Below are 21286 nucleotides of genomic sequence, written 5' to 3' on the forward strand. Positions count from 1 at the left end.
ACCGCGGCGCGGGACCCAATCTCCCGCCCCCCAGCCCCCGCGCACGCGCGCCCCGCCCTGCCGCCTTCCCTCCCTCACCCTCCCCCTTCCTTCTTTCTCCCTCTCAGAACCTTCCTGCCGCCGCGTTCGGACCTCGCTGCTCCAGACTCCGGGGCACGTTCCATCCCCGCAGCCTGCGATCTGCAGAGCCAAAAATTATATATCGTTCTCTTGCCCCGCACACAACCGAGGCGAGCAGAAAGAAAAAAAAAAACTAAAATAAATTTTCATCATGAGGGAAATCGTGCACATCCAGGCTGGTCAGTGTGGCAACCAGATCGGTGCCAAGGTAAGGATTCTAAAACCTCTTAATATTTCTTTCAAGAAGAAAAATTCAGATCAGTTATGAAGGATGGTTGTGGATATTCGCGCTCTCCATCCGTAATCGAGCTTTGCAAAAATAAAAAGTGTGTGTATATACGCAGACACATTTGTAGCTAGAATTGCCTTTTGGAAAATGGGGAATTTGGTAAGTTTTCTCATTTTGGGTAAGCTGTTGACGGTTTGGGGGGCGGGAAGACGGAGGATCTGTAAGATTTTACTTAGGAGGGGTCTTATAACGGTCCGAGGACGGGGGAGGGAAGAGACTAGCAAAGGGCTCGAGACAAAGCGAGGCGAGGTCGGCCCCATGTGCCTCCCGCCCAACCCCCCCGTGACTCGGGTTAGGACGAGACTGGAGGGGGAAGGGGCGAGGCTGGGCGGGCAGCTGCAGAGGGCAAGCCAAAGGTGGGGGGCGCGGTGCGCCAGAGTGGGCTGCTGCCCGTCCTGCACGAAAGATCAGGGACCCCGGCGCGCCCGCGGTCCCCGAGGGGCGGCTCCGTAGTTTTGCGTGGATGGAACGATAAAATGTATAGGGTCAATTTTACTTCCTTTTATTTCCTCTTTATGAGACCCTTTTAGGGCGTGAACAGATAGGAGAGAGAAGGCGCGAGAAAAGGGGGAATAGGCTCGCTAAAAGGTCCTCTCGGGATAGTTGGAGGAAAAGAAAAAGAATCCTTTAAGGCAGGAAGGAAAAAAAACTATCGAAGGAATAAAATTCCAAAGCCGGGGGGGAGGGGGATTTTACTTTTTTTTTTTGCGCGGGTTACAGTGTAGCGGGGGAGGGGACGGGGAGGAAGTGCGCTTGCTACGTTGTAGCAGCAGGGCGGGGCCCGGCGGGGGCGGGGCCCTGGCGCGCGGGGACAATGCGGCTATGCCCGCCGGCGGGGGCGCTCGAGCCCGGCCCCGCCCCCCGCGCGGAATTCGCGCCCTCGGCTCCGCCCCTCCCACGCGCGACACCGCCCTTTGTCAGCTCCACGCGCGCGCGCGCGCGCCGCAGTCACGTGGAGTAGGGGGAGCGACTGCGGCAGCGGCGCGCCTCTTGGTCCCCGGTCCTTTGTGCATGGAGGGGCGGTGCCCGGGGGGGCGGGAGGGGAGCTTATCCGGTCAGCTCTGCCTCCCCACCCACTCGCCTCAGTGCCCATGAACGCCAGGCCCTCTCAGCAGCATATCGTCTCAAGTCCCAAGGAGTGGAGTTGAGTAAAGTATATAAATTGAGGTTCCTGAGGATGCGGGTGTTTAGGGAAAGGGCGTGGCAGGCGGAGAGAAGGGGTGCCAGGCTTTGAAACAGAGCTTACATGGTGCGCCTGGAATAAAATGGAAGGGGATGCATAGTTGGCTGGAACCCGAGCCAGCCAGGGGCTCATTGCTCTCCTTCGGCAGTTTTGGGAGGTTATCAGCGATGAACATGGCATCGACCCCACCGGCACCTACCATGGGGACAGCGACCTGCAGCTGGACCGGATCTCCGTGTACTACAATGAAGCCACAGGTGAGGGCGTGTGCCCGCGAGGATCGGGTCCCATCTCCTCGCCCACTTCTCGGGGGGGGGGTTTCTTTCAATCTCTGGGGAATACCTTATTCCTTTTGCATGAGTCCATCATCCTTTCCCTTTGGAAATGTTCCTCAATTTGGTTTCTTCCAACTTCTGGGGCCAAAGCCCAGCTCTGCTGCCACCTGCTTGCAGCGCCTGGAATCACAAGTCTGGGTCCCAGGCTCCCTCAACCCAATGCATTTGTTTTCCCTTCCAGTCAGTCGCTCTTACTCTTTTTCCTGTAGGTGGCAAATATGTTCCTCGTGCTATCTTGGTGGATTTAGAACCTGGGACCATGGACTCTGTTCGCTCAGGTCCTTTTGGTCAGATCTTCAGACCAGACAACTTTGTTTTTGGTAAGTTATACAGAAGAGATCAGTAGATGTAGTCTTATTTAGTTTGAGTATAAGGGGATAAACGAGAGTTAGAAGATGATGGTTTTACTGGAGAACTTACAGAAGGCTCTGATAGAAAGTGTAGGTAACAATTGTCTTAGCTGGTAGGTTCTAGAGGAGGATATATCACAGGCGAGGGTGGAGTAAAGATATCTCCAAGGGGGTTATTCCAAAAGTTGAAAGGTAGAAGTGTGCTCATGTACCTTCACACCTTCCTAATCAAGCTTGATTCCTTGACCCCATTCCAGGTCAGTCTGGGGCAGGCAACAACTGGGCCAAAGGCCACTATACAGAGGGGGCCGAGCTGGTCGACTCTGTCTTGGATGTGGTGCGGAAGGAGGCTGAGAGTTGTGACTGCCTGCAGGGCTTCCAACTGACCCACTCACTTGGCGGAGGCACAGGCTCTGGGATGGGCACCTTGCTCATCAGTAAGATCCGTGAAGAGTATCCTGACCGCATCATGAATACTTTCAGTGTGGTGCCCTCACCCAAAGTATCCGACACTGTGGTTGAGCCCTACAATGCCACCCTCTCTGTCCACCAGTTGGTAGAGAACACTGACGAGACCTATTGCATTGATAATGAGGCCCTTTACGATATCTGCTTCCGCACTCTCAAGCTGACCACGCCAACCTATGGAGACCTGAACCATCTTGTCTCAGCCACCATGAGCGGTGTCACCACCTGCCTCCGCTTCCCTGGCCAGCTCAATGCTGACCTCCGCAAGCTGGCAGTCAACATGGTGCCTTTCCCACGTCTCCACTTCTTCATGCCTGGCTTTGCCCCACTAACCAGCCGTGGCAGCCAGCAGTACCGGGCCCTCACTGTGCCTGAGCTCACCCAGCAGGTCTTCGATGCCAAGAACATGATGGCTGCCTGTGACCCCCGCCATGGCCGGTACCTCACTGTGGCTGCTGTCTTCCGTGGGCGGATGTCCATGAAGGAGGTGGATGAGCAGATGCTCAACGTACAGAATAAGAATAGCAGCTATTTTGTGGAATGGATCCCCAACAACGTCAAGACGGCTGTCTGTGACATCCCGCCCCGTGGCCTCAAGATGGCAGTCACCTTCATTGGTAACAGCACGGCCATCCAGGAGCTCTTCAAGCGCATCTCAGAGCAGTTCACTGCCATGTTCCGTCGGAAGGCCTTCCTCCACTGGTACACAGGTGAGGGTATGGACGAGATGGAGTTCACTGAGGCTGAGAGCAACATGAATGACCTCGTCTCTGAGTACCAGCAGTACCAGGATGCCACTGCAGAAGAGGAAGAGGATTTCGGTGAGGAGGCTGAAGAGGAGGCCTAAGGCAGTCCCATCACCTCAGGCTTCTCAGCTCCCTCAGCCTTCTTCCTCAACTGCCCCTTTCCTTTCCCTCAGAATTTGCATTTTCTGCCTCTTTTTTTTTTTTTCCCCTTTGAGGGGGTTCTAGAACAGTGCCTGGCACATAGTAGGCGCTCAATAAATATTTGTTGTTTGTTGAATGTCTCCTCTCTTTTTCCACTCTGAGAAACCTAGATTTCTGCCATCTGGGTAACCCTGTATTTCCTTCTGGTGCCTATTGCTCCCATCTGTCCAGTTAATATTTCCATCTGTGTTTTTAAGGTAATTCTCCAGGAAGCTGGCTTTCATTCAGATCCCATCTAGAACTGTGTGCTGTAAACCCAGATGGCCACCATCCTCAGTGCAAGGGATGAGCCCATGGTAGCCAAGGGAAAGGAAACCAAGCTAATTCATAGCAGGTAGAAGTCACCAGAAGGAAAGGGGTGGGATTTTCCATTCTAGAACAGATTTAAAGAGGGGAATCCAGGCTCTTTTAGCCATCACCAGGTATTTCCCTGTTCCTTTCTCAGCTTCAGGGGAGGTGTTAACAGTATTATCTCCATTTTCAGTTTTCCTCCAGGCTGTCCTGACCTCCAGTTTTCCTTTGGAGGGGTCTGCCACGCTTGGTCAAGTGGGATCCTTACCTCCCCCACTTCACCTCCCTCCCACATTGGACTTCTTCCTCCCTTGGCTCAGGAAAGGGGAAGATAGACCAGCCTTGGTCCTGAAGCATCCAGAAAGGTCTTCCCTACCCCAGCCTTTTCTTATCCAAAAAAAAGAGGCGGGGAGTATAACAGTCCTGACATGGCAAGGTGCATACTGCAATATACAGGTTTGAGTTGATTCCCCAGAGGAGAAGGAACGGGACACACTCCGTCATCTTGCAATATCTCATCTCTTCAATTTGCTATTGCTTTTTTAAAATTTCTATCCTTTTTTTCCTCTTTCGACACTTCAAATTTCTATTTGTGTTGACCTTGCTTTTTTTCATATTGAAAAGATGACATTGCCCCAAGAGCCAAAAATAAATGGGAAATGAAAACAAGAAAACTTTGCAAAATGTGTGCTCATTTAGGGAAAGATGGTGGGCAAAGCATGGGGCCCAAGTTTTAACTTTGCACCTTCTGCTCTTAGGCCGATGAGAGTATCATAATACTTAACTGACCCTCATCATATCTTATTCCTGGTACCCAAGGCATCACCCCGCCCCTGCCAAACCTGCCAGTGCCAATCTTACTAAGGGATAGGCTCAGAATGTCAGGCCTAGGGAAGGAAAATGGGAACTGAGGTAAATGTCAAATGTCTGTCATTGGCTTTCAAGGTGGTTCCCAGACCAGCATTATTGGCAACCCCTAGGAACTTGAGGGAAGTACAGATTCTCAGCCCCACCCAGATATACTGATCAGTGGAGTTGGAGTCCAGCAAGCTGTTTTTAACAAGTCCCAGGAGATCACGATTGCTCAGGTTGAATAAGCACTGTATTGCATTTTCCCAACTTGGAGACTACCCAGGATCTTGGTTATGGGTATTTAGACTTGTTTTCTCTAGTCACTCAGACAAAGATGATTAGTAGGGGATGTCTTGATGGTCCTAATTTAAAATAACACCTTGCCTGGTGGCATGGTGGTTAAGAGCTTGGCTGCTAACCAAAAGTTTGGCAATTCAAATCCCCCAGCTGCTCCTTGGAAACCCTATGGGACAGTTCTGCTCTGTCCTATAAGGTTGCTCTGAGTTGGAATCTACTTGATGACAGTGGGTTTAGTTTATTTTTGGATAGTCTACCTGGAGTTCCTGGGTGGTGCTAACCAAAAGGTTGGAGGGTTGAATCTACCCAGATGTGCCTCTGATGAAAAGCCTGGCAATCTTCTGAAAAATCAGCCATTGAAACTATGGTGCATAGTTCTGCGACATACATGGGGTCTCCAGGAGTTGGAGTCGACTCAAGGGCAACTGTTTATTTTTATGGTCTTCGTAATTCCTCATGCTTCTCATTACACAAAATAACCGTCCTGAAGCTATCCTGGAACCTGAACAGTCCATAATTATTTCTGTTGGCCATATTGGTAGTAATTCTAGGGAGTAATGCAGTTTTCTCAACATTCCTTCTACTTCAACAGCTTTCTTGACTAAGCTTTTGGGGAAAAAAAAACCACATTGACTCTACAACTTGTAACAGCATCTAAGTAACTTTTCTCCCATTTTAGAAAGCCTAGTGAAACACAAGGGAGTAAGCTACATTGTAACAATTCATTTTGAATCCGTTTTGCTTTATTAATTGTTCATAAGTATCAGTACTTATTAACAATGTTTTTGGCCTGTAAAGTTGAGAGCCTCCAGACCATCCCTCAGTCTTGATCAGGAGAATTGTAGACCACCGGCTCAAGTCAATTAAACTGAGGGGGGAGGCGCAGGATAATGATGAGCAGGTTGGCATGCGGCCCCTGGAGAGGGCAGTCCTGGCAGTGTGGGGTTGACAAAGGGAGAAGCCCTCCCCACTCCAAGGCAAGGCACGGGTGATTTGGCAAGGAGGTATGAGGGGTAGTGCCCTCCTTTCAAAGGGCATGCTTGGGGAGGCTAGTTGGGCTGCATGCAATATGGGGACGCTTCAGGCAACGTGGAACAATGAGGCTTGGCATCAGAGAGGGCTGGAGGCTCAGGCTGTTCGCAAAGGCTTGTTGTGGTTCACCTGGCAAGAAGACAACAGTGGATGACGCTTGGAACCAGGTACCTTTCTCTCCCAGGCCCCCACCCTACCTCATTCTTTGCCCAAAGTCACTGGGGTCCATGTATAACAGCAAATCACTGAAGTGGGGCCAGAGCTCTGTTCAGACTTCCCTTGGCTTCCAGTCTTCCGATGCAGGCTCCAAGGAATGTACCTTGAAGGTCACTGATACACTCCAGTGTTTTTATATGTGCATGTATGTTTTATTGACACACACATCTCACCCTTACTATACGCCAGGTACTGTTCTTTGCACATGTTTACTCATTTAATCTCCCCCCACCATTCAACAGAGTAGTTACTATTATTAACCAGATCTTGGTGTGAGGAAACTGAGGCACAGATGGGTTAAATAACTTGTCCAAGGTCATACAGCTAGCATGCATTGGAGCCAAGATTCAAATCAAAACAGTCTAGTTCAGAGCCTGTTCTGTGACCGCTACCATGATCTCCAGGTGAAGACACTGAGGCACCAAGAGGCAGTGATATATTCTGGGAGTAATTAACTGTTAACAGCGCTACAACTGGATCCCTGTACGAATGGGGTGACTATGAGCAAAGGCTCCAGAGATAGTCATCGTGGGTCAGAAGCACAGCTTCACCAGCTATATGGCATGGGGTAAGTTACTCAACATTTGGACGTTCAGTTTCTTTACTTTGCAAAATACTACATACCCCAAGGGTAGTTTTGATTAAAAAAAAAAAAAAAAACAAAAAACTCCGTAGAAGCTTAGCGTTGTGTCTGGCATACAGAAAGCACTTAATGAATGTCAGCAACCCCTGTACCTCCCAGGTGCTGCCCCAGTGGTAGGCCCACTGTGTCACATGACACAGGAACCCAGCAATTCTGCTTCCTGGCCCCAATCCTGGATCTGGGTCCCCTTACCTGGGAGATGCTGACACCTGTGAGTCTCTCCACACTCTCTGGCAGGCGGCTCAAGATGTCCAGTACTTCCCCAGTCACTTTAGCTGCTCCCATAGTCCCACTTCCACTGGACACCAGTGTGATCTTATTGGCTGAAGTCAAGGGGCCACTGATCTCCTCCGCCACCTGGTTGGTGAAAGAAGCCTCTCAGTGCCCAGGAGCTGACCACACCTTTTCTAACACTCTTTACCCTTGGTTTTAAGACCCTTGTCTTACTGATAAGGTCCTCAGGTGGCACAAACAGCTTGGGCTTGACTACTAACCTAAAGGTTGGTAGTTCGAACATACCCAGCAGTGCCACGGAAGAAAAGCCTGGCAATCTGCTTCCATAAATATTACAGGAAAATCCCATGGAGCAGTTCTACTCTGTAACACATGGGGCCACCATGAGTTGTAACTGCCTCGATGGCAATGGGTTTGGTCCTACTGATCATCCTTCCTCACTCTGGTCAGTGGCTTATAACTCCCATCCACAAGTTACGGTCCTCTAGCCTGGCTCTCCACCAGCCCCTCGCTTCACCCCACCCCTCAGCTCCTGATTCTGGTGCCTCCTCTCCTGGGGCCCACACAGCCCAGCACCTGGGGCAGCTTCTCTAGCAGCATGTCCAGCTGAGCCGCCTCCTGGTACAGCTGGAATGCTTCTGCTTTCTTGGCCATCTGCTCAGCCTCTGCCCGTGCTCGGGCCTCCACGGCAAAGGCCTCAGCTTCCCCACGCATCTGTGGAGGGCACAGGACACTTGTCATGGTATCAGTATTAATGGAAATATAGTTAAGGACAGGAAACTGTTGCTCAAGCAGCAACCCCCACTCCTTCTGCCTGCCAGCAAGTCACTTCCTAACTCACCCGCACAGACTCGGCCTCAGCCTCTGCCTGCATGATCAGCTGGGACCTAGGGAAAGAAGGGAAGTGGAGGGAGGAGCTGAGGAGGGGCCCTTGTGCCCAGGGAGACAGACAGAGCCAGGATAGGGGAGACTGGGGGAAGACAGGAGCTCTTGCAACCTGAGTTTCATAGAAGTCCAGGTGGTGAAGTCTTCAGCTCTTTTCTAGGGACAGCCAGGTGGTGAAAGAGTGAGGAGGGGAACGGAAAAGGGGTATTTACTTCTCTGCCTCCGCTAGGCGCTCCAGCCGGTAGCGCTCAGCTTCTGCAGGCTTCCGCACTCTGGCTTCCAGCTCCTTCTCTCGGCGGGCGATCTCCTGCTCCTGCACTGCCACCTGCTGGGCCCGCTCCACCACCTGCACCTGGACCCGCTGCTCCTCGATCTGCTGCTTAGTCTTGGCCACCTGTGGGGGATAAGCACTCAAGAGTCAGAAGTGAAGAGCAAGTGCCCAGGAAGCCAGTACAGAACAGTGGTGTGGCTGGGGATGGCCTGATGACCCTCCTTTCAGAACCAACATTAGAGTGAGGACTGTTCCCCAGGCAGCCTCCGCATCAGAGCTGGAAAAGTTGGGACCTGGTCCCTGGTCTCCCTCAGGACAGGTCAAGTGTCCCTCTGCGGAGCTCCCATATTAATGTTTCTCCACCTGTCTCCCTCTAGAGTATAAGCACCTTGAGGACACTGACTGCACTGTGGCCATCTTTTACCTTCACAAAACCTGTTGCCATAGAACTGCCCCACAGGCTTTCCAAGGCTGTAAATCTTTATGGAAGCAGACTGCCACATCTTTCTCCCACAGAGTGGCTGGTGAGTTCGAACGGCCAACCTTTCAGTTAGCAGCTGAGTGCTTAACCACTGCACCACTAGGGCTCCTCTCTACCTTCACAGTCTCTCAAATTCATCCACTTCTCTCCATCTCCGCCACCATAGGCTTAGTCCAAGCCACCACAGCTCTAGCTCTGACCGCAACAGCAGCCTCCCACTGACTTTTCTGGGGGGAGTTGGGTGGCTATCTATTTAATTTTTATCTTTTGTATACAGTACAAGAGGTTCCTAGGTGGTGCAAACCATTTGCGCTCTACTACTAACCTAAAGGTTAGTGGTTTGAACCCATCCAGAGGTACTGCGCAAGAAAGCCCTGACAATCTGTTTCCATTACGGCCAAGAAAATCCTATGGAACAGTTCTACTATGCAACATATGGGGTCACCATGAGTAGGAACCAATGGCGACAGGTTTATATGATACAAATCCCAAAGGTAAAACAGTGAGAAGTAAGGCTTTCTCCCATCTCTTTCTGTAAACCACCTGGTTCCCTTCCCTAGAAGTAATCACTGTGACTAGCTTCCAGTGTATTCTTCCAGGGATACTCTAAGGATGTGCATATATATAGAATTCTTCTTATCTAGCTATATTTCCTTTCCTTATTCTTTGTAGTGCACAGGGATCAGAAGACTGTTGCCAAGATGTGGGTGACGAGAGGCACCGGGCGAGGAACCCACTTACTGTCTCATTACTCAGGTTCAGCCATATGCCATCATCTCTGTGGGGTTCATCAATACAGTGATGGTTCCCTAACTTTCACTGGGCCCATCTGTTCACTCTGGAGGGAAGGGTGGCTCTGGATATGGCACCTTGCACTGTCTTTAACTGTAAATTTTCAAACCTTTTCCAAATTAGACTACTAGTTACCCTCAACACTGGGTATACAGCTGTCATCCTGTGATCTCCCTCACCATTACCCTGGGGGTACCCTTCACCTCTCTCTTTGGTTAGGTCTCTTGTTTCTTGTGACCCACTTTTTTTTTTCTTTTCTTGTTTGGGTCACCTTTTGGTGAAGCTCAACTCCCAGTAGCTTCCTCAGAAAGACTTTGTGGGCAATACATTTTTGGAGATCCTGCTTCTCTGAGATCTTGATTCCATCCTTCGATTTCAAGTGTCAGTGAGGCTGGGAATAGGCTGCTATGTACAGATTAATTTTTCCATGAGAATTTTGAAGCCACTACTCTATCATCTTCTAGCTTCTTGACACATATGAAATCATTTGGATACCAAGTCCTTTGGTCGAGATCTGTTCTTTCTCTCTAGAAGCTTTTAGATCTTTCTCTTCGTCTTCTGTGTCTTGGAATTTCACAATGATGTGTTTCAATGTAGATCTTTTTATTTATTGTGTTGGGCACTTGGTTGGGATTGTTTCAATGTAAAAACTGATGTCTTTCCAAACAGATGTGCTTTTTTGATTTATATTATTGGTAATTTCCTCCCTTTTTCTTCCATGAGATACCCTGTTGTTGTTAGGTGCCATTGAGTCAGTTCCGACTCAGAGAGACCCTATGCACAACAGAACGAAACACTGCCCGGTCCTGCACCATCCTTATAATCTTTGTTATGCTTGAGTCCATTGTTGCAGCCACTATGTCAATCTTCCTTATTAAGGGTATTCCTCTTTTTTGCTGACCTTGTACTTTACCAAGCATGATGTCCTTCTCCAGGGACTGATGCCTCCTGACAACACGTCCAAAGTATGTAAGACGCAGTTTTACCATCCTTGCTTCTAAGGAGCATTCTGGTTGTACTTCTTTCAAGATAGATTCGTTTGTTCTTTTGGCAGTCCATGGTATATTCAATATTCTTTGCCAACACCACAATTTAAAGGCATCAATTCTTCCATCTTCCTTATTCATTGTCCACCTTTCACATGCATATGATGCGGTCGAAAATACCACTCAATGATGCAGTCGAAAATACCGTGCCTTTGGTCAAATGCACCTTAGTCTTCAAGGTGACGTCTTTGCTTTTCAATACTTTAAAGAGGTCCTTTGTAGCAGATTTGCCCAATGCAATGCATCTTTTGATTTTTTGACTGTTGCTTCCATGGCTGTTGATTGTGGATCCAAGTAAAATGAAATCCTTGACAACTGCAATCTTTCCTCCATCTACCATGATGATGCTTATTGGTCCAGTAGTGAGGATTTTTGCTTTATTTATGTTGAGGTGCAATCCATACTGAAGGCTGTGGTCTTTGATCTTCATCAGTAAGTGCTTCAAGTCCTCTTCACTTTCAACCAGCACGGCTGTGTCATCTGTATAACGCAGGTTGTTAGTGAGTCTTCCTCCAGCCTCTGGCCTTGTTCTGACTGATGATATTGAGCTTTTCCATCATCTCTTTCCACATATGTAGTCAATTTGATTCCTGTGTATTCCATCTGGTGAGGTCCATGTGTATAGTCTCCGTTTATGTTGGTTAAAAAAGGTAGAAGTAGTCATTGGTCTTGCAAAATTCTATCATTTGATCTCCAGCATTTTTTCTATCACCAAGGCCGTATTTTCCAACTACTGATCCTTCTCCTGTTTCCAACTTTTGCATTCCAGTCACCAGTAATTATCAATGTATCCTGATTGCATGTTCAATCAATTTCAGACTGCAGAAGCTGATAAAAATCTTCAGTGTCTTCATCTTTGGTCTTAGCGGTTGGTGTATAAATTTGAATAATAGTCGTATTAACTGGTCTTCCTTATAGGTGTATCACTGACAGTGCTGAACTTCAGGATAGATCTTGAAATGTTCTTTTTGACAATGAATGCAACACCATTCTTCTTTGTCATTCCCAGCATAGTAGACTATATGATTGTCCGATTCAAAATGGCCAAGACCAGTCCATTTCAGCTCACTAATTCCTATGATATCGGTTAATGCATTCCATTTCATTTTTGATGATTTCCAATTTTCTAGATTCATACTTGGTACACTCCAGGTTCTGATTACTAATGGGTGTTTGCAGCTGTTTCTTCTCATTTTGAGTGGTGCCACATCAGCAAATGAAGGTCCCGAAAGCTTTACTCCATCTACGTCATTAAGCTCGACTCTACTTTGAGGAGCCAGCTCTTCCCCAGTCGTCTTTTGAGTGCCTTCCAACCTGGGGGCTCATCTTCTGGCACTGCATCAGACAGTGTTCCGCTGGTATTCATAAAGTTTTCACTGGCTAATTCTTTTCAGAAGTAGGCTGCCAGGTCCCTCTTCCTAGTCCATCTTAGTCTGGAAGCTCAGCTGACACCTGTCCTCCGTAGGTGACCCTGGTGGTAACTAAATACCAGTAGCATAGCTTCTAGCATCACAGCACCATGTCAGCCTCCACAGTACGACAAACTGACAGACACATAGGAGGAGATACCCTGTACTGGTCTCTAATATTCTTATCTCTCCTCTCTAATTTTTCCATCTGTCTTTTTGCTGTATACTCTGGGAGACTTTTTAGAATTTTTCTTCCAATGTGCTTTTTTTTTTTCATTTCTCCCATCTTGATAATTTCTAAGAGCTCTTTTTTTTGTGTGCTGTTCTATGTCCTGATTTCCTGGATGTGAATTCTTCTCTTGTTTCACTGAAGATATATATGTATTTTTAAGCTTTCTTCTTACTGTATAATATGTATCCTTCAAATTGCTTTGCTCTGTGGTTTTGGCTCAGTCTTCCATTTTGAAAGATTCATCTATCAGGTAATCCTTGCGTGTCTGGTCACAGTTAACCCGTTGCTATTGAATTGATTCTGACTCATGGTGACCCTATGTGTTACAGAGTAAAACTGCTCCATAGGGTTTTCTTGGTTGTAATCTTTGTGGAAGCAGTTCTCCAGGCCTTTCTTCTATGAAGGATCTGGGTGGGTTTGAACAACCAACCTTTAGATTAGCAGCTGACTGCAAACAGCTCGTGCCACCCAGGCTTCTCTGCTCACAGTTAGAAGGACCCAAGCACTGAGATGAAGCTCTGGGTATGTAAGTGGGGCTTGTTGATTTTGAGCTTCACTCTAGGGTGATCTTTTGTTTGGAGGATAGAGGTTCTGGGAGCTGAGTGGGATGAGGGGGCTGGGGAAGCTGTCAGCATTTAGCATTCAATGGGCATATAGTCAGTTCATGCCTCTGTTATTGGTAAAGTCCGAGGCTTTCACTTGCGCCTGGCTAGCCTTAGGTCATAGCCTCTGGTTTACTTTCTTCAGATAATAAGCCTTCAGATGTCTGCTGAGCCAGGGGAATGACCAATACCTAGAGAAGAGATCTAACTTTTCACCAGTTCCTCCGTATTTCACCAGAGTGTTCACCACAGATCCAGAGGCACCTGGTGCTGCCAGTCCCTAATCTCAGGTCATTTCATTGTTTGCTCCCACAGGCTTAGAGCTCAGCTATCTCAGACTTGCTTAGTCAATTACTACTGCTTTCCAGTTTCCAAATGATGCTGTGGTTTTGTTCCCATTCTCCCCATCTTTATGTTTGTCTTTTTTTTTTCTTTCCAGTCACCTCATATGCATGTGAAAGCTGGACAATAAACAAGGAAGGCTGAAGAAGAACTGATGCCTTTGCATTATGGTGTTGGTGAAAAATATCAAATATACCATGGACTGCCAGAATAATGAACAAGTCTGTCTTGGAAGAAGTATAGCCAGAATGCTCTTTGAAAGTGAGGATGGTGACAGTTCATATCGTGTACTTTAGACATGTTATCAGGAGGGACCAGTCCCTAGAGAAGGACATTATGCTTGGTAAGGTAGAGGGTCAGCGAAAATGAGAAAGGCCCTCAACAAGAGGGACTGACACAGTGGCTGCAACAATGGGCTCAAGCATAGTAACGATTACGAGGATGGTGCAGGACTGGGCAATATTTTGTTCTGTTGTATATAGGGTCGCTATGAGTCTGAATAGACTTGGCAGCACCTTACAATGACAACAACTTGCTCTATGTGGTTTTAGTGAGGTTTTAAAAAGTGCAATTAGCTGCATGTATTTAATACGTCATCTTTGAAAATGCTACCAACTTATCTCCCTACTTCCTCTCTTCCCTTTTACAATCCATTTTTCCCACAGCAACCAGATGATTTTTATAAAATCGTAAATTAGACCACAACACACCCTGCTTAAAATTCTCCTCTAAGTCTCCACCATGGCCACCTACACCCTGCATGATTTGGCCCTGCCTGCCTCTCCTTCACACTCACAGCACAGCAGCCACACTAAATGAGAAACCTCCTTTCTGTTCCTGGGATATGCCAAGCTCTTTTCTACCCCAGGGCCTTTCCACTTGCTGGTCCCTCTGCCTAGTCACTAGCCACATACCAACCAAAATCAAACCCGCTGCTGTTGATTCCAACTCATAGCGACCCTATAGGAGAGGGTAGAACTGCCCCATAGGGTTTTGAAGGCTGTAAATCTTTAGGGAAGCAGACTGTCACATCTTTCTCCCACAGAGCAGCTGGTGGGTTCAAACCACTGACCTTTGGTTAGCCACTGAGCACCTAACCACTGTGCCACCAGGCTCCTTACTAGCTACGTATACCTATTTAAAGCAATTAAAATGAAATAAAATTCAAATTGCAGTTTCTCAGATACAATAATTACATTTCAAGTGCCCAACTTCACAGCACAGATAGGGAATATCTGCATCATCACAGAAAATTCTATTTGGACAGCACTGGCCTAGAATGCTCCTGGCTCACAACTCTTTATATCGCTGGCTCTTTCTCGTCTTCATGTTTCATTTCAAATATCAGTTCCTCTCAGAAGTTATCTCTGGCCTTCCTCCCCAAATCTAATACAGCACCCCCCTTGTTTTTCACATCACCCTGTTTATTTCCTTTGTAGAACTTAAATACTTTGGATAATTATAGCCTGTGATGGCTATTTTACTTGCATATTAACTATTTTCCATGTTATAATGTTAGCTCCATGAAGGCAGGAGCCGTTTCTTATTCATACACCTATTTGCTCACCTCCAAAACAATGTCTGGCACTTACAAGATATTTGCTGAATTCTTATTTCCTGAGCACCTAGCACATGGGCCTGCCACATGTGAAAACTGATAAAAGCTGAACAGAGCCCAAAGCAGCCCAATCCCTGGATTTTGTCTCACTGCATGCTAGTGGTGTCCACTACGCTAACGCTTTTCAAACTCCAACGTGGACATGAATCGGCTAGGGATTTTGCAGGTTCTGATCCAGTAGCTCTGGGCTGGGGCCTGAGTCTTGGTATTTCTAACAAGCTCCCCAGTGGTGACAATGTTGCTGTCAGGCAGACCACACTTGAATAGCAAGGCATTATGCCACACTCAATTACCTGTCAGGCCATGCAGGAATTCTGCATCATAGCTAAAGCTGTTCTGCACCGCATTATGCTTTCAGCCTGTACTAACTCTTGGCAAAAACAAATTTCATAATATTGCTATGCTTTGGGTAAGGAGTTCCCGGGTGGTGCAAATAGTTAAGTGCTTGTGACTCCTAACTGAAAAGTTGGTGGTTCAAACCCACAGAGGCACCTTGGAAGAAAGGCCTGGTGATCTGCTGCCCAGTGGTCATAGTCTTGAAAACCCTATGGAGCAATTCTACTTTGCACACATGAGGTCCCATGAGTCAGAACAGACTCACACCAACTGGTTTGGTTTTGGGTAAAAGTCTCCAAGTCCCTCTTTGCAACATCAGGGGCTGCCCCTATCTCACTTTGCAGGATTCAATGCCCACGTCTATGTTTTCCTTCTTCATAGCTGGTGCTAAACCACGGGTGTCTTTGTACGAATTAGAAAAAGCCGCCCTTTCTTCTGGGTGGATGCAGACCATGTCAGAGTGCACAGCTTGGTGAGGGGAGCACCGGCTTGATTTCAGCTTTGGTTCACCCCCTTATCCGGGTGGCCTTGCACAGAGCACAACTGGCCCCAAACATATGATCAGCCCTATTGATCTTTTAAGAAGCCCTGGTGGTACAGTGGTTAAGCACTTGGCTGCTAACTGAAAGGTTGGCAGTTTGAACCCCCCAGTTGCTCCATAAGAGAAAGATGTGGCAGCCTGCTGCTCTGAAAATTACAGCTTTGGAAACCCTATGGGGCAGTTCTACTCTGTCCTATTGGGTTGCTATGAGTTGGAACTGAATCAATGGCAATGGGTTTGGGGTTTTTTTTGGTTATTAATCATATCCCTTTTCAGCCTTTTTTTTTTTCCTTCAGCTGAAATGTTTGGATCTTTTAGATCACTTCTTGTAAGAGGGGATTGGGTCGGAAATGGAATGCCAGGACAAGGAGATCAGAGATATAATATAAGCAATAGCAGCAGCCTGATCGATTTGAGGGCACTGGGTGGGTGGAGAGAAATGGCAAAGGGGCAGGTCTAGCTAGTGTGGTGGGTCTGACCTGAAGCTGATAGGCCAGGTCAGCTTGTGCTCGGCGGGTGTTGACCTCGATGTCATAAGCAGCCTTCTTCAGCTCGTAGTCTCTCTGGGCCTTGGCCATCTCAATCTCACTCAGGTACTGGGCAGACACCTTTTCCTGCTTGGCTTTGGCCTCCTGTCCAGGCAGGGAGATCAAGTAGGAAAAGTCAGGGAAGGGAAAGGAAGGCCATAGACATGAAAGCCTGCTCCCCACCAGGCTACCCTGCTCACTCCAACTCTGGCCTCATCTATTTCCCCTGGGAACTCTGCTCCACCAGCTCCTACTCAGTTGTGCCGCTTCTATACCCCTCTCCCGCTGGTGCCAAATAAGCCCATGGTGATGGAATGACCTTTGCAGGATTCAATGCCCACGTCTATGTTTTCCTTTTTCATAAAAAAAAAAAAAAAAAAAAAAAACCAGCGTGGTCGAGTCGATTCCGACTCATAGCGACCCTACAGGACAGAGTAGAACTGCCTCACAGAGTTTCCAAGGAGCACCTGGTGGATTAGAACTGCTGACCGTTTGGTTAACAGCCATAGCACTTAACCGCTACGCCACCAGGGTTTCCTCCTTCTTCATAGCTGGTGCTAAACTACAGGTGTCTTTGTACGAATTAGAAAAAGCCGCCCTTTCTTCTGGGTGGATGCAGACCATGTCAGAGTGCACAGCTTGGAAAGGGGAGCACTGGCTTGATTTCAGCTCTGGATCACCCCCTTATCCGGGTGGCCTTGCATAGAGCACCACTTGCCCCAAACATATGATCAGCCCTATTGATCTTTTAAGAAGCCCTGGTGGTACAGTGGTTAAGCACTTGGCTGCTAACTGAAAGGTTGGCAGTTTGAACCCACCAGTCGCTCCATAAGAGAAAGATGTGGTGATGGAATGACCCCATCTCTCTCACCCGGATCCCGGCATCTCTCTTGGCCTCAGCTTCCCCAATTCGAGCATCTTTTTGGACCTGAGCAGTTCGAGCCTTCCCTAACGAGTGCAAATAGTCCTGTAGGAGAGATGCAGAAATCTGAGTCCCCAGGAGGGTTTCAGAGATGGGAAGTAGGGAAGCAGGGAGGATCAACTTCCTTGGTTTACCTGGTCATCGTGAATGTCCTTCAGAGTGTAGCTAACCACACTGATGCCCATGTTCACCAGGTCTGAAGAGGCCACTTTGAAAACTTGCTCTGAGAATTTCTGCCTGTCCTTATAGATCTCCTAGGATAACAGGATGGTGGGAAGGAGGAACTTAAGCTCTTAGATCCTCTGGCCGCAGTTTCCTACAGACAGACTCATTTGGTCCTTGGGACCCCATCATTCTGGCATCCCTTCCACATCTTTTCCTAGCCCCAGGCCCCAGCCCCCAGGCCCACCTCCACTGTCATGTGGGCCATGATGGCCCTCTGGTGGCCCTCCAATGTCTCCAGTGCAATATGGGCAATCTCTGCCTCAGTCTTCCCCAGGAACATCTGGCAGGCAGCCGCCAACATCTCTTTGTTCTGCCCCTGGATTTTCACCTGTAACCAAAGTGGGTGTAGGGAGGTTGTGGAGGTCTTATGAAGCCAGGGAGGAAGGAAGGAAACAAGCCCTCTAAGGAAAGCATCTTCCATCCCAAAGATAGAAGGGAGGAGGAGTCCAGTGCCTTGGGGGTGCCTGGAAAAGGTGAGACTAGCAGAGAAATTTTTCAGTCAAGGGTTGACAAGGTCACAGTCAGAAGACTCTCAATGTCTGGGAAAGAAAAGGTAATGGGGGAGTGCGCTTTGGGGGAAAAGCTCTGAAAGCCTCACCTGGGCAATGCCAGTGACTGAGATGGGAACCCCATGGCGAGTGTAAACCTTTTCACTCTTGACATTGAGGGTCAGTGTGTTGAGAGAGATCCTAGGGGAAAAAAGAAGGTACAGACAGTGAGAAAAGGAAGAGAGAGAGAAAAATGGAGGTTCCCCTTCCCTGGTTCTCTTCCTACCTACCTCTGGATTTGCTGAATGCAGGGCAGGACAAAGACGCGTCCTCCTGCCACCATGACAGGGGGGCTTCGGCAGAAACCTACAAGGTGAGGAGCAGTGAGGGGTCATCCTGGCCGTGGGAAAGCTGGGATGTGGAAGATTCTAAAGAACTGAGAGGTGGGAACAATACATTGGCGGGAACCTGGGAAGTGGGGGGGGGGCGGGGGGGCAGCCCAGGTCTGCAAGGGTAAAAAAAAAAAAAAAAGGTAGTGGCTGGGAATGACAAGTGAGTGTGGCATGCTGCCATCAGGAGGCAGAATTGGTCTAGGGAGCTGTAAGGGAAATGGGGGAAGGGACAGAGGCCAGATGTACTGGGGTTTTGGGGTTACTGGCTAGGGGAGAGCAACACTTACCGGAGACCACCATGGCCTCATTTGGACCACAGGTGAAAAACATGGTTCAGGGCGGCGCTTAGAGGAAAGGGAGAGAGAGCACCTGCAGATGGAAAAGGGCCCTGTGGCGTCCGCTAGAATCAGTCTTTTTCCTTCCTGTCGCTCCCGCACAGTCGGCATCCACCACCGCCCAGTCCCTTCCGTACCCATTGGCCCGCTAAGGCATCCAGCTGTGCAATCCTACGGACCCCCAATGACCCACTGTCCCGCCTGCTGAAAGCCACTCCCTTCCCCTCGCCGCGTCCCAGCCTCGGGTGCGGACGGTTCCTGTTAATCGCATAAGGTTCTTCCGCGCATAGAGACCCTCCGGGATCGTTTCCTTCCCTCGGATATTCCCCGCTGGCCCAGACTCCGTCTCCCCTTCCCCACTCACCTCCCCGGGCGCGGGCAGCGGCCAGAGGCCAGCGGCCCGCGGCCAGCAGGGGTCTCGGGAGCTGAACAGAGTAACCTAGCGTGAAGGACTCTTGGAAGCTGGGCCAGCAGCCGCAGCCGCGCCCCCCGCCCCGGCCGCACCCCGTTGCTGCAGCAGACACGACCCGCCCCCAGCGGTGGACCAACCCCCAGCCCTGGGCCCGGCTCTCGCTCCGCCCCTTCCCGGCAGACCTCGCTCGGATCCACAGCCCGCCCAGGCCCCGCATGGGGAGGATGGAGCAGGAGGAGAGGGCCGAGGGGTGGAGCCCGCTGCCCCACGCCCCCACCGCTGTCCTTCCGGGGTGGAGTCCCGCCTGGGCTCCTCTAGGCTCCGCCCCGGGGAGCGCGACGTGACCTTCGTGGGCAGGGTGTCCCGCGCCCAGGGTGGCGAGCTTGCCTCATCTGGGATTTGCCTGCGGTAACTGACTGAGGAAACTGCAGACCCGGCCAACCGCGGCTTCATCCGGCGGCCGGATGCCAGGGTCCGGGACTCCCCAGCCCGAGGAGAAGCGCTGGCTGAGGAAGTGGCCCAGGCCCCTCGCATCGGTCTTTAGCGCCTGAAAGCGAGGAAGGAGTGGAGAATCGCCGCTCGCAAAGACACACGCAAATGACTGCTGAGAGTAGATCAAGTTTATTTGTGTTCACAGAACATACTGGGCGACCCCAACAGCCGCCCTCTGACAGCCCATTGACCCCCGACCCCACAGCCACCCCTTAGGGGCAACTCCGGGGAGATCGAAGACCACGGAACTCATCGCCAACAGTCCACTAGGGCCTCACACAGTAGGCCCCGCGGAGCTGAGATGTTGGAGGACGGAGTGTCACCCCCTAAACCTACAACCCACCACCATGCTTGACTCCCAGCCTGGGCGCCAAACCCAACGCAAGTCTTCTCCATTCCTTCTTCTAGTCTCCCTCAGTCCTAGGCGCCCTGCCTCCACCAGTCCCACAAAGCTCAATAAATACCAAAAGACCTGCATTTCCAGCAGGGGGTCACATCTCGTACCCTGCATAAGTTAAAATAAATATCACATACACCCCTCCATCACCTAGGGGAACATATATAAATACATATAAATATTAATTAGGAGCAATTAAAAATAAATTAACGACGCTCTTTCCCCACCGGGCTTAGATCCGGGGGAGTCTATGCTCAGTCTCCCTCTCCCCCAGGCACCGGCTGGCTTCTCCACTGTAGTGTTCTGAGTTCAAGTTGCCTCGGGAGTCCCATTTTGGGATACGGCCTTGTGCCCCAGGTACGCCTGGTGTTTCAACGGTTTTTCAGATTCATATTTTTGATGGTGAGGTTATCAAGTCACTGTCAGAAGGCGGCCGGGTGTTGCTGGAGAAAAGTACTGAGGTCCAGAGCGTAGTCCGAGGACTCTGAGGTCAGGTTAAGAGGCTCGAAAACTGGAGGCGCAGGAATGGGGGCGGGGGAAGCGTTGCTGGGGGCGTCCTCCAGGTCCAGGGGCACCTGCACTCCTTCTTCGGCCATCAGGATCTGGCAGAAGATGATGGTGAGTAGCAGAAAGAGAAGCCTTTTGGCAGGGTTTGGTTCCTCCGCTGGCAGCTGGCGCCGGACCTGAGGGGAGAAAAGAAAGCGGACAGGTCAGGTCAGAGCCCCCGACGTCTGGTCGTTCCGTCATAGCGTCAGGGTGGCGCGCCCCGCGGCTGCCCACTTCGGCGACACTCACCACTCGGGGGTAGAGGACCCTGCGGCTGCGCTTGCGGTGCCCGCGAGAGGCGCTGAAGCGCTTGGCTGGGGCCACTCCGGGCTCCGGGAGAGGGTCGAAGGTGAAGATCTCGGGACCGGACCCCCGCCGGGGTCCTGGGCTAGTGGAGGAGGCGGACTTGGGGGCTTGCAGGACGGTCATTGCGGGCAGGGAGCTGCGGGTGTGACACATGTCGAGCTGAGCGGAGCAGAAGGCAGAGTGCTGCTGGCCAGCCCGGCGGGGGTAAATATGTCCGCGGAGAGATTGGGCGGGCCCTTCTCAACTCCTCCTCTCGGGGTGGGGAGCCGTTGGCAGGAGGCGACTGGAAATTCCAAAGATTAAGCAAAGAGAGGGGTGGAGACTTGGCCTGTGCAACCCTAGGCGCCGGAGTGTGTTGTGTGCGTGCGTGTTGTAAGTGTGTGAGTTGTGAGTGGGGGTGGAGAGATCCCGTGCTGTGGGCATGTGTCGGGA

General features: G+C 49.9%; 3 protein-coding genes across 9 annotated transcripts; 1 reads left to right on the forward strand and 2 right to left on the reverse strand.

Annotated features, from left to right (window-relative positions):
- The first annotated feature begins 89 nt into the window (after positions 1–89).
- Positions 90–3768, forward strand: TUBB (tubulin beta class I). The gene is made up of 4 exons (XM_064283180.1): positions 90–328; positions 1741–1849; positions 2137–2247; positions 2535–3768. Exons 1-4 carry the CDS (start codon positions 272–274, stop codon positions 3590–3592), a joined length of 1335 nt encoding a protein of 444 aa, XP_064139250.1. The 5' UTR covers positions 90–271; the 3' UTR covers positions 3593–3768.
- On the reverse strand, positions 2534–19205 carry FLOT1 (flotillin 1). Of its 7 annotated transcripts, none has more exons than XM_064283177.1 (13): positions 19066–19198; positions 18654–18754; positions 18265–18340; positions 18085–18175; positions 17671–17814; positions 17396–17515; positions 17211–17306; positions 16292–16444; positions 8355–8536; positions 8099–8144; positions 7834–7971; positions 7216–7380; positions 2534–6293 (listed from the first exon to the last, which is right to left on the reverse strand). In XM_064283177.1, exons 2-13 carry the CDS (start codon positions 18694–18696, stop codon positions 6261–6263), a joined length of 1287 nt encoding a protein of 428 aa, XP_064139247.1. In that variant the 5' UTR covers positions 18697–18754; positions 19066–19198; the 3' UTR covers positions 2534–6260. The 7 variants fall into 7 exon arrangements, with proteins under 7 accessions (XP_064139247.1, XP_003422499.1, XP_064139240.1 ...); XM_003422451.4 differs by having other exon boundaries at positions 18654–18735; positions 19066–19197; XM_064283170.1 differs by having other exon boundaries at positions 18654–19203.
- A 510-nt stretch (positions 19206–19715) lies between these two features.
- IER3 (immediate early response 3) lies at positions 19716–21048 on the reverse strand. The gene is made up of 2 exons (XM_003422450.4): positions 20798–21048; positions 19716–20685 (listed from the first exon to the last, which is right to left on the reverse strand). Exons 1-2 carry the CDS (start codon positions 21005–21007, stop codon positions 20425–20427), a joined length of 471 nt encoding a protein of 156 aa, XP_003422498.1. The 5' UTR covers positions 21008–21048; the 3' UTR covers positions 19716–20424.
- Positions 21049–21286: the final 238 nt, after the last annotated feature.

This window comes from Loxodonta africana, chromosome 1 (assembly GCF_030014295.1).
Source record: "Loxodonta africana isolate mLoxAfr1 chromosome 1, mLoxAfr1.hap2, whole genome shotgun sequence".
Classification (NCBI taxonomy): Eukaryota; Metazoa; Chordata; class Mammalia; order Proboscidea; family Elephantidae; genus Loxodonta; species Loxodonta africana.

What these genes read in the sequence shown, in the direction of transcription:
- TUBB (XM_064283180.1), top strand. Translation starts at nt 272, where the DNA reads ATGAGGGAAATCGTGCACATCCAGGCTGGTCAGTGTGGCAACCAGATC. An exon ending in GCAACCAGATCGGTGCCAAG is followed by an intron (nt 329 to 1,740) that starts GTAAGGATTCTA and finishes CTCCTTCGGCAG; the next exon opens with TTTTGGGAGGTTATCAGCGA. An exon ending in GTACTACAATGAAGCCACAG is followed by an intron (nt 1,850 to 2,136) that starts GTGAGGGCGTGT and finishes TTTTTCCTGTAG; the next exon opens with GTGGCAAATATGTTCCTCGT.
- FLOT1 (XM_023541650.2), bottom strand. Translation starts at nt 18,369, where the DNA reads ATGACCCCTCACTGCTCCTCACCTTGTAGGTTTCTGCCGAAGCCCCCC. An exon ending in CTGAGGCCGAGTCTGTGCGG is followed by an intron (nt 7,972 to 8,098) that starts GTGAGTTAGGAA and finishes TGCCCTCCACAG; the next exon opens with ATGCGTGGGGAAGCTGAGGC. An exon ending in TGCTAGAGAAGCTGCCCCAG is followed by an intron (nt 7,381 to 7,833) that starts GTGCTGGGCTGT and finishes TTCACCAACCAG; the next exon opens with GTGGCGGAGGAGATCAGTGG.
- IER3 (XM_003422450.4), bottom strand. Translation starts at nt 21,007, where the DNA reads ATGTGTCACACCCGCAGCTCCCTGCCCGCAATGACCGTCCTGCAAGCC. An exon ending in GGGTCCTCTACCCCCGAGTG is followed by an intron (nt 20,686 to 20,797) that starts GTGAGTGTCGCC and finishes TTCTCCCCTCAG; the next exon opens with GTCCGGCGCCAGCTGCCAGC.